General features: G+C 37.0%; 2 protein-coding genes across 4 annotated transcripts; one reads left to right on the top strand and one right to left on the bottom strand.

The window, feature by feature from the left end:
* The first annotated feature begins 977 nt into the window (after window positions 1-977).
* Window positions 978-2,083, top strand: LOC103419908 (uncharacterized). Its single transcript, XM_008357996.4, has 2 exons — window positions 978-1,243; window positions 1,549-2,083. Exons 1-2 carry the CDS (start codon window positions 1,119-1,121, stop codon window positions 1,772-1,774), a joined length of 351 nt encoding a protein of 116 aa, XP_008356218.1. The 5' UTR covers window positions 978-1,118; the 3' UTR covers window positions 1,775-2,083.
* A 1,317-nt stretch (window positions 2,084-3,400) lies between these two features.
* On the bottom strand, window positions 3,401-10,419 carry LOC103428014 (uncharacterized). 3 transcript variants are annotated; one of them, XR_011581480.1, is made up of 15 exons: window positions 10,196-10,419; window positions 9,237-9,398; window positions 8,992-9,108; window positions 8,821-8,905; window positions 8,367-8,475; window positions 8,178-8,245; window positions 7,953-8,072; window positions 6,810-7,876; window positions 6,383-6,583; window positions 6,231-6,291; window positions 5,728-5,841; window positions 5,108-5,221; window positions 4,891-4,997; window positions 4,302-4,378; window positions 3,401-3,791 (listed from the first exon to the last, which is right to left on the bottom strand). XR_011581480.1 is itself a non-coding variant. In XM_070822566.1 (14 exons), the coding sequence occupies exons 1-13, from the start codon at window positions 10,285-10,287 to the stop codon at window positions 4,899-4,901; spliced, it is 2,409 nt and encodes an 802-aa protein (XP_070678667.1). In that variant the 5' UTR covers window positions 10,288-10,419; the 3' UTR covers window positions 3,645-3,791; window positions 4,891-4,898. The 3 variants fall into 3 exon arrangements, 1 of the variants encoding a protein (XP_070678667.1); XR_011581481.1 differs by having other exon boundaries at window positions 9,237-9,392; XM_070822566.1 differs by lacking the exon at window positions 4,302-4,378 and having other exon boundaries at window positions 3,645-3,791.
* Window positions 10,420-12,012: the final 1,593 nt, after the last annotated feature.

Genomic DNA, 12,012 nt, shown 5'->3' with positions numbered 1-12,012 from the left:
TTAGATACATCGATGGTAATGGATTAAACATCAAAATTATATGACAGCAAATGTATGACGTCTCGTCAATTGTGTTTGTCAACAATTAATTCATCGCATTTGTGACGTCGAACAATAAAAAACTATGATATCTTATGTCAAATGTACAAATATTTTTGTTCTTGGCATGACTTGATTTCTAGATTCGAGTTGTTGGTTGAAGGTATTATGAGTTGAAGAGTTTTCAGTCTATGGTTTTCTTTGTTGAATGAGAAACAGAATTGCAGACGATGCTGGATAGGACGAATTTCACGTTCGTATTACATATGATATGTCTTAGATTTAATTTCTGATGTTGATGAATTACACGATGGTAGTAAAAAAAATACTAAAATGCTTCTGCAAGTCTTTCCAACTCTTGAAATTGTGGACTACTATGACAAAGCTACCCGCTGATCTTTTTTTTTAAACGATAAAAATTATTTGGGTGGACAACGTTGTGCATAAACTTCTCCTTCTAACACCGTCTAATAAATTGCACATGTAAACTTCCTTGTGCATAAGGGAGTTGGTCGCATGGGTTGGCCCTCTACCCCCATTTGCAATAACTAAATATAGTGTAGCTAACCACCTACCATATAATTAAATTTGTGCATTAACGTAATACTAGATATACATTTTTTTCCGTATTAATACATAAAAAGAAAAAAAAAATTGACCTTCTTTTATAAAGCATAATAAAAGTTACATTTTTTTTCGTATTAATACACAAAATAAAAAAAAATTGACCTTCTTTTATAAAGCATAATAAAAGTCAAATTTTTATCGTGAATACGTAATGCACCACAGCTCAGATATTTTGATTTTCAGCATATGAAAAATAAAATTTTGTTGACTGTAACATGATCATGGGATAAGTCAACGGTAAATAATGAGGAGGGAATAATGGGTATACCAATATCTTGTCCCTCTCTCTATATATATAGTAAGGTTTCTTATTCTCTCCTACCCCTCTCGTAAAGATTCCCTTTTCCTAAAGCTTCTCAAGAACCCTCACAATATATAATTATATATAGCCCAACAATTCAACCAAAAATAAAAGAAGATATTATCCCATCCTTCCAACTTAAGTAATTTTCATGGCTGCAGAACCCTGCTCCTCATCGTCATCAAGTTCCTCATCATCTTCAAACCTAAGAATCACAGTTGAAAGAAACCCTTCTGAATCTCGCTTATCCCAACTGGACATCAAGTGCTGGCCCAAGTAAGTCTCTCACCTCCCCTCCTCTCACTCTCTCTCACTCAGTAAATCAAGGATTAAGCGAGATTAGCTCTTCAGTGCCACGAAGGCACAAGGTTTGCCACTCTCAACCCCCAACACGAGAGGACCCCTCCACTCTCTCTCTTTCTCACTCCCGATAGAGGGTTAAGCGTGATTAGCTCCTCAGTGCGGTCAAAGGCACAGAGCTTCCATCTCTCTCTCTCTCTCTCTCTACAAAATATATAACTTGGTACTTTTTGTTGATTTATTTATGTTTTTGTTTTTGTTTTGGGATTATGAATTGACAGATGGGGTTGCTCGCCGGGGAAGTACCAGCTGAAGTTTGATGCGGAGGAGACGTGTTATTTGTTGAAGGGAAGAGTGAAGGCGTATTATCCAAAAGGGTCGTCGGAATATGTCGAGTTCGGAGCTGGAGATCTTGTCACCATCCCAAAGGGACTCACCTGCACTTGGGATGTTTCTCTTGCTGTTGATAAACACTACAAATTCGAATCTTCTTCTTCTTCTTCTTAACCATTATTATCATGAATTAATCATGATTATTGTCTTCTTTTGCTCATAAATTTCAGATTTTTTATTTTGTTTTTTGTTTTTTGTTTTTTAGGGTTTGTGAATTTTTAGAGAGAGATCGATAGTTCGATTAGTAGTCAAAGGGAAAATAATTAGTCAATGCATGTCCCATTGGAACCAACCCTCCTTTACGTATTGGCTATTAGCTTTTAATGCTCCTTTGACTGGTCAAATAGGATTTGTTAAAAAAAAAAAATTCCTCTTTTGTGGGCAATGATTTAGACACCGGCCTGTTCTTTTGAGTTGGTACAATCATCGAGTTCAAATCTTCTGCAACCGTTTTTATACTAGCCGAGAGAATTAGACAAATCAAACTTAGAATCTCGGATGCAACCATGCATGGTTAAAATGCTTTAAATCATTGTCTTACAAACAAAGCAATTAGGAAATTGGTTAAGATTCTTATTTGTACGTGCGACTACAATTAACAATCTCGACAAACAATTTGCCAACACAATGATTCTTATTTGTATTTACGACTACAATTAACAATCTCGACAAACAATCTGACAACATAATGTATCAACTCACCTAGCAAGAATATATCACCTTAATTCACAAAATAACATCTAGCGGTCCCCAAAAAAAAAAAATTAGAAATGATGGATCAATGCAAATAAGTATGACTTCATTAACAATCTAACAACCCAACATCTAGTTAAGTCAATACAAACCACTAATCGTAGTTAAGTCAATACAACCCAACATCTCTCCCTCAACTTTTATTAAAACAAGCAGCCCAAAAGTACAAGCAAACCAAATGCCCAACTACAACTATACACAAACAGAAAAGGACCGAAACCAACTGAAAAAAGAAAGAAGCCCCACAACAGGGAAATCCAAAAAAACACACAACAGCCAACCGAGAAACTTCTATTGAAAACTCCTCCATCGACAGAGATCCAGGCCAGCCACAGGAAACGTCATCCACCATCGAGCAACGCCGTCTCAAACACCACCGCCAACCCCGAACATCAACCATATCACAACCATTAACAGGTGATAGTTAGCACCAAAGAGGGATTAGCCAACTACTGGGAAGAAGCTCAGGGAAACCCACGAACAACACGGCCAAAAACAGTAGACAGCAAGGAGAACGTGATGGTGTGGGAAACACCTGAGCCAGGAACAACACCTCAACTCTACACACGAACTCAAAAGGAACCATGGCTAAAGATCGGACTGAGGAAGAGATGGGGAGAGGAATACCCACGAAAGATGAAGAAAAGGACAAGCCCGAGGGAAAAATAGGGAGAAGCATCAAAAGAAGAAAAGGAAAAGAGGCAACCGACTCCAGCCAAAGCCAGAGTCAGCGCCTGAGAAGGTGGACAAGATGAAGACCCTCACCAAAGGGGGAAGAAAACTCTCACAGAGGAGAGAGGGTCTCTCACGGAAGGAGAGAGAAAAGTTTTTTTACCACTAATCTTAGTTTTATTTTTTTGGAAGACACTAATCTTAGTTTTGATAAAGCATTAGACTTCGGATCCCATTCCTTTTTGTTTGTTTAGCCGGATATGATGCTGTTTTGTGCTACTTTCCACTGTGTGCAGGTCTAGTATAACTAGCTGGTGACGCAAAAAATCATAGAGGATTTTTGGACTTCTTTCTTTGAATTCTAGACATACAAAAGCAGTCTCCATATCAAAATTGCACTTCACAATTTGATACGGTTACACGAACACAAAATGGGCTTATGAACGGTCTCTTAATTGATCAAACACGGTTTTATGTACACGCACGAAACTTCAATCTTGCTTCGCCATCGCCCGTAAATGCATAAACTCTGCCATCAGCCTCAATGAAGCTGGCTGTGCCATCTTTCAGGACCCCCGACGCCAGCTTCCGCTGCTGATTGGATCTATGATTTGAGAGAAGCACGCATAGGGTTAGAACCATGTGGCTCCAACTGCAGAAGCTGTTTTATGGATTTGCTTTCCCAATATCTACATTGTCATGGATCCTGCAACCAAAACAGCATTCAAAGTTTCAAACAAAAGAATTCAAGTCATGCATTTTGTATGGTCCGCAGAGTACTCAAAGCAAGAATTCAAGTCATGCAGGGAGGCGAAAATGAGATGGTACACGTTCTAGTCTAGTTTTTAGAACTTAGCATCTTCTGAATTACTAGACATGGAAAATATAGAACAAAACGAAATACCAGTACTCGAACCCTAATGTATTACAAGCCAAACAAACACAAATACACGCCAAATTTTTAAGCCAATTTGTACGATCCAAAACCATCTCCATACAAAATGTAGACCAAATCCAGAACTCTAACCGGTTAAATAAATAAATAACCCTCAATCTATCACAATTTATCATACCAGTAATACCTCCCCTCCCCCACCCTCCAAAAAAATAAACAAAAGAGAACAAAAACCGATAAAAACCCAAACCCAAACCCAAGTTTGCAAATGAATATAAAGATAAGCATGCAAACATTGAAAATATAGGAAAATACATCTACCTGAAGGAAAAAGGCTAGGCTTCTGGAGTCCTAAAAGATGCTCAGCAAGCAATTCTCTGAACCATTTCCCTCAACATCTGAACAGAGAATAGGAATTCAATTCTAGTGAGATTATTATTAGTATTATTATTTTTGAGAGAGAGAGAGAGATGTCAAAGTGAAGTTCCAAAAATAGATTGCATGCAGCGAATAATCGAGTCCAAATAGGTCATTTTGTTTGTTCTTGTTTTCCTTTTTGGGGTAAGAAAGATTCCATATGGTACGACCATACAGCCCTTTTGATTTCAGGCTTAAATCATCCTTTTACGCATTTATATCCAAGGTCTTAAATGGATGACCCAACACCCATTTATTCAGAGCAGGTAACTGGTACGGGCATATATATCAACACGACAATTGACAACCAGCATTATTTTTTTTTCAACCAACACATAAACACCAACTTTGATCATGTAACAAATGTAAAGATCTTCAAATGGTAACATTACCACCTGCCAAACCCGGCAACCCAACTAATGACTTTATTGACCCCTTATAATGACACAAGGAAAACTCAACAAGAAGCATGAAAGGAAGAATATGCTACAACCTTGCTGACTATACTGCAACAGCCGTATTTTCCTCTGTAAAGTAATTTGGTCCAATGAACTTTTCATCTCGAGCACCATCAAACTGGAGTACCCTAAGCTTCCCTTCCTGCAATTCATGAAAATTAGCATTGTAAATGGGAAAACACAACCTTCCAAAAAAGAACAAAAGGGCAGTAGATTGATCATTGCAAGATTTCTGAAACATCAGAAGCACACCTTGGTCCCATAAACCAGACCTCCACCAGCAAAGGGATGAAAGCAAGCAACATTAACCTCATCCTCTGCACTGGGAAGTACTCTCACAAGTTCCATATCTGAAACTCTGTAAACCTAAATAAAGAAAGAAATGATGGTAATTTAAGAGTCCGACAAAGTAAAACTTTAACAACAGTAGCAAACAACATGCCAACTGAGAGAGTGCTGACATATTAATTAAGCAGAAAAATCTATCTGAAACCCTGTAGACCTTAATAAAGAAATATATGTGGTAACTAAGAGTCTGACAAAGTAAAACTTTGATAATAGTAGTAAGGTTCACTCAATTTTGAATTTTTATAATGAATCCAGTCCATCACTCTTTGTCATAAACACAGAAAACCAAGTCCAACCATTGTGCCTTCACAATATCACCAAATAGGCATACTATTACATCCCCTAAATGAAGACTATTCAACTTTTTAAGCTTTCTAACTTATACATCTAAAAAAATAAAGCATATCTCAACGAATAGTACTTTTTGCTAACTAATACTTTCCCAAAGAACAAACACAAAGCAGAAAGAGAGATAACACGTTCTACTCAGTTGCAGGACAAGAAGGAAGACTCTGGAAGCTCACCTCAAGAACAGTGTAAATAGGTACAGTTGTATCCCCATCAACGACAATACTTTTAAGAAGAGAACCATGGCGGCGACCATAGGCCAGTAATATGTGCTCAGACGTGGGGGAGAACTGCAGGCACAACATAAAGCACAGAGACTCAACTCAAAAATATCCTTTTGACATCGAATGCAAAAGTACCAGTAGTTGCGAATTACACTAAATCAACTATAAGTACCAAAGGAACAGGCACAAATACAGTTTATTGTCAGTGGCAAATGACAATAGAGCAAAACAGCTTCCGGAAATAGACATAAGATTAAACAAACAAGAAAGTCATTATCCAACCTAAACCTGCATAATTGTCAACCATGAATTTCGACCTTATCATACATAGAACAAGAGGTCAATGATCCAAGTCATAGTAGAAAATGAGCCCAAGGTAATAAAAGCACGACACAAGGCACCAGAGAATAAATAGAAATAAAAGCAATAGTAGTCAAATTTTCTTTGAAACTAACTTGGATTGAAGTCAAACAATGTGCTGCTCTAATTGCCCGAGAGACAAGTATCGAACCAAATCTGCACGAGATAATAGAATAACTCATATATAAGATGTTGATAAAAGAATAAAGGAAATAAGAAGGAGTTGACAAAAGGATTAGAAATTTACGTGGCCTCCTCAAGTGAATATATGCGAAGCTCATACATAACTTGGTGAGCTGAGATTGGGTGCCGAGTTGGGGATGTTGCAATTCCAGAATCCTGATGAACTAGACTTTGTAGTCCAGGGTCAGCTTCCGTATGAGGAAGCATGCATGCAACACAGGCAGCTAAAAATCTCCCACAGGGGGAGAAATGAGCCCCCATTTCACTGCAAAAGCACATGCCACACAAAGTTGTAATAAAACATAATTACAAGCTGAGCAGAAAAAATCCTTCAATTGCATCTGATTACAATTGTTTTTAATATAGACGCGAGTGCTAGAAGATATTGTAAATTTATCAAATACTGAAGCCATGTAGAAGAATGAAGAATATTGTAAAAGGAAAACTGGTAAAAGAAACGAAATAAAGGAATACCAAAGATGTTCACATACCTGCAAAGAACAGCATGAGGAACAATTAAACGACATCTTTCAGCATTCAGCGGAGCAGAAGGATTTTTTATATCATGTGACCATACTCTTAGTTTTACAGTGCATGGTAATTCTGCAGCTGCTGCTGCAGCCATTAATGTATCAATATCAGACTGGATTCGACTAATAATGGGCTGTGCATCATTCTCATCGGGTTGGGTACTTAAGGAAGCACTATCCCCTGATTCTGGTCCAGAGAAGTGGAAGTGCGGATAATAATGCTGCAAGCCAGATCTTCCAGAAAGCCCAGATACACTGGTGCTTCCTGGCAATGCTAAAGAAGCTGCCACATCCGTCACGTTATGAGCAGACAGATGTGACACCAAACTAGAAGAACCCATAGGCTGAGCTAAATTGTTAAGCCCACCATGATTAAGAGGAAGCATTAAGGGAAAATTAGCTTGGCTTTGACCTGTTAACCACCCTTGGAGAAAAGGCAATTCCCAGAATGCAGGATCTCTATAAGGAAACGTTCTATAAGGTTGCCCAAATTCAGTAAAACCAGGATGACTTGAAGTATTTTCAGGTACTCTATTATTCACAGGATCTAAATTCATCCAGCTTCCATGCTGGCTTCCTCCTACAGCTGGCATCTCATCAGTCTCCATTGCATCTCCTGTGCGGTCACAAGCATCACTTCTCGTTCCATTAAGGAAATAATTATCTGCATTGCCTTCAGCATTGTGATTGGAAACAATTGGAGCTGATGGAAATGTCTCCATTCGAGAAACTGTGGTAGCATCCTGCTCTGCTGCATTTACATCTGCTTGAAACTGCATTGAAGCAGAAGTGACTTGCATGCTATTTGATCCAGCAGGTCCGTTTTCAGGCTGCATTACTATTCTTGGATCATCTACATATGGCGGCACGAAGACAAAAGGCAAGGACATAAGTGGTAGTTGAGTAGCCAAACTAAGACGTTCACTAAAATCAACGTTTGCCACAAAAACAGCAGGAGATGGATATTGCAAGTAGCCGGGAGATGTTGCTTGAGACATTGAGGAATCTGAAGAGTCAAGATCATTGACCTGCATATCAGTTTAATAATGTAACCTATACGATAGCAGGAATGAAGAATCACTTAAATGCCCTCTGGAAAATTACCTCAGCAGTTAAGAGAAACGGAGCAGCTTGGGGGTGAAAATGCACTGCTCGAAGGGAACGCCATGTTTTTAATACCATGTCTGGAGAAGAAGGTTCCCCATTGTATTTCCATATATACAACTGAAACCAGATTTTCTATGTCAGTGTTATCAAAATATATATCCCATTACTAACCATCAATGATTGTATGATATACTAAAGAACCGTAATAAAAAGAATCAACACCTTGTGTCCTGATGCAACAGCTAGGAGTTCCCCATTGGCATGAAAAGCAATAGATGCAATAGGTCGATCTGGGGAGAGAATCATAAAGGGATATGAACTATGTCAGAATTCTAGGAAAAATGTACAATGTGTCAAAAAAAAAAAAAAAAGCCTACTAATTTAGTAAGACACTGAAGTTTTGGAGATTACAGAAATCACGAGAGCCAATACAATCTGATGTGTTTAAATCCCATAAGCGAACTTCATGATCCAAACTTCCACTAGCAATTATTTCTGGATTCAAAGGATGAAACCTAACCTGTAAGAATGCCATTAGTTACTTTACTTCCATGTCAAAATAATATTCACAATTTAGTGGTTGGAATTTACCCATACCAAAAAACGCATGCCCCAGAAGCAACTACCTAAACTATTAATTAATTAATAAAATGTTAAACAATTTGGACCAGCTAATTGATATTTCATATTTCAAATAAATTGGATAAAGGTATTTAATTTGTATCTGTTTTTTTTTTCAGCAGACTTCCATTTACATAGATTTTACCCTTAGCTAAATAGTTCATAGAGAAAGATGCAAATATTAGCAAAAAAAAAATAAAAATTGAAGAATAAATAGATCTGCAATTGCACAAGTCATACGTACCACCCAAGGTGTCCTTCTATGGCCGCTCAAAACCTTTACGCATCTGCCAGTTTGGCAATCAATTATCTTTACAGTGTGGTCACCACTGAAAGCATGAAAAGATTTCAATTAGAGTCAAGATCAGAAATAAGTATTCAGATCTAAATAAGTGAACAAGATTAGAAAACTTACTGCGTAGAAGCAAGTTTTCTTCCATCGGGGCTGAATGCTGCTGCAATGGTTGACCTTGGAGGAGGCACTAAATCACAATACTTGGCTGACAAATGCCGCAGTGACTCTGCTTCAACCCTGAAAGATCAATGAAATACAGATTCAATTAATACAGCATGGCATCTTTGATAACCTAATATAAAAGGTCCAAAAGGTCTCACACTAAAACCTGCTTGAAAAAACTTAAAAAAGAGAACTGTTGGTACCATGAGCGGAGGCCACGTTTCGCATCTCTGATTGCTTCACCCTTAGGCCCATAGGTGGAACTAGATTTCCTATTAGAAGTTTCTCCCCACCGCCTTGTGGGCACATGTTTTGCTCTAGGAGAAATCTCCCTCCGTGCTATCAAGGCAACCACATTTCTGCCACTGAAAAAGAAAATTAAGAAGTTCACTTATTCAGAAGGACATCATATGAATAAAAACATGTCTCAGGGTGGCATTTAGATATGTGGGTTGGATTTTTACCGTAAACAGTTGAATTAGGCTTTACAAAAAGTAATATTATGATGTTGTTAGTTACACATAAATTTCACTATTTAGGAAATTCAAAGTGTTCAAATAATCAAGGAAAAATTATTATTTCACATCCACCCTCTAAATTGTTGTAATTTTTAACATTGTGTTTTCTTCTCAATTAATGTATCAAAACTCTTTCTTTATATGATCTTTTAACATTTCATACCAATAATTCACATTCAGTAGTCCAACCAAATCTCTCATTTTTCCCTATTCCCGGAATCCAGAGTCATAGCTATATAATCATTGATTTCACTACTAAAGCGTACAAGCGGTCCAAGTCCATCAGTACTTGATCCTCAACACTGAACCGTCCTATGTACTCGAGCCTTATTTCATAATTCGAACAAGCATTTCACACAAACTAAACGAAAGGCCACATTGAACTTAAAATCTTTTAAGTGCAACCAATCACTACACGACGTGATGAAATTCATATAAACAAAAACATAAAAAAATGAATGCAAAAATCCAACTTAAACTAAACACAATGATTATCGGAGTGTAGATTCCTAATTACACTAATATAACTCAAATCCAACACTTGCAAGAAATCAAATTTAGCTAAATTCCAGAATCCGAAACGCATATGGATCGAATTACAGCAAACAAAAAAACCCCTAACCCAGAGGGTTTGGAATTCTGACCTGCAGTGATGATGCTCGGCGGACAGCCATGGAGAAATCGGGGTCTGATCCAACGTTCGCGAAGGTCCAGCCATCGTAAGATCGGACTTCATGGGAATTTAGCCGAATTTGCGACTCCAATTTCGGAATTTGAATTTTGAGGAGAACTCTGTGAAATCTGAATCTGAGGAGAAAGAAAATCGAGGCTTCTCTGATGCGAGGAAGTGCTGGTTTGGTATCGGTCTGCTTTGAAAAATAAGCGCTGTTAGAATAAATGTGTCGTGAGAATAAGCGAATGTGAAATAAATCAGCAGAGTGTTTGGTAAACGTTTTTGTAAAAGTGTTTTTGGAAGAAAAAAAGCAGTCTGATAGTGGGTCTTTTCATTAAAGGAGCACTGTAACTCTGTGTGCTTTGAAAAAAAACTAGTTTTCCAAAGCTGCAAATAGCAGCTTCAGCTTTTTCCTTTGATTTCAGCTTATTCTCACAGCAGCTTTCAAAATAAGTCATTTTTTTTTCAATTTAACAAGCAGCTTTCAAAATAAGTCATTTTTTTTCAATTTACCAAATGCTTAAAATCTTCACAACTTTTTTTCATGAGTACTTTTTTTTTTTTAATCACCTCACTCCCAAACCTGAAGAAGAGAACAAGAGTCCGTGCCTCTCTCTTTCCTATGTTGTGCTTGCTTCGTTGGTTTTACAAAAAGGACGAACCCGCAGTCGTCGCTTTTTTACCAAAATACCCCTTTTTGATTCCTTCCCGTACTTCCCAACCGTCCATCTGAATTTCTCGAGGGTTCGTATTGCGCCACGTCAGTGTCAAATTTTTCAAATTTTAGAAATCAAAACGTTATGTCGTTTTTTCTCCCTCCCGGTGCATTGGTCAGAGACAAACTTGGACCGTCCAATTACGCATTGCCTGACGTATTAACTTTTTGACACAAAAATAAAAGTAAATACCTATGAAGATCCGACCTGGAATTTCAAACAAGAAAACGTGCACAATTGATATAAATACTGTTACAATAACATCTCGTTGGAGTTATTGTCAAACCAATTTCCAATTGTTAGCTTCGGTCTTCAGAGTGTGTTATGTTGCTTTATTACTTTTGGTTTTGGGTTGTGAGAAAAGCAGCAAGCTAAAAACCGAAAAAAGGTTTTATCACTTGGTACATTTTAAACTTGGTGGGCACGGCATAAGTTTAGTTATTAGTTCGCTTCTTACAACCATATGCGACTAAGGTTTGTCTTCCGTTGCCTTATGGGCATGGTCGTCTCTGAGATTTCGGGAGCTATGTGCGAAATTTATAAAAGGGCCCTCTTTAAGATAATTTTTCAAAAAATAAAATAAAAAAGGGGAAACTTGATATAACTCTAATTTTTTGAGTCAATAGTAGGAATGGTCCAATTTATTAAAATAAGTCCAATTCTTTAAATTTAATTATTTTATTATCAATAATTATCTCTTAAAAGAAAAAACTTATTGTAAAAATCAAATTTCTTCCTAATTATCTCTTTGATCATCTCTTTTTATATAATTTTTTGTTATTTCTTGTTCTTCCTCCTGTTTTAACCTATTTATAGATTTTTTTTTAATTTTTGTAATCAACCTATATCACAGGTTAATTGTATTTATCTACCTATATAACAAATTTTTTTTCACAGTCAACCTATCATAAATTAATGTGTGTTACTTGTAGGTATATTATGTTTTTTTTCTACCTTTTAGTTAGGTTTCATATCTCACTTATAGCTATAATATACATTCATATATTTTGCTACTTGAGTTAGGGTAGAATGTTTTGCAGATAGATTTATGTTAGTATATTAATTTTTTTTT

The sequence above is a fragment of the Malus domestica genome, chromosome 05 (assembly GCF_042453785.1).
Source record: "Malus domestica chromosome 05, GDT2T_hap1".
Lineage (NCBI taxonomy): Eukaryota > Viridiplantae > Streptophyta > Magnoliopsida > Rosales > Rosaceae > Malus > Malus domestica.
Note: the sequence above shows the minus strand (reverse complement) of the source record. Positions and strands in the feature narration are given on the sequence as shown.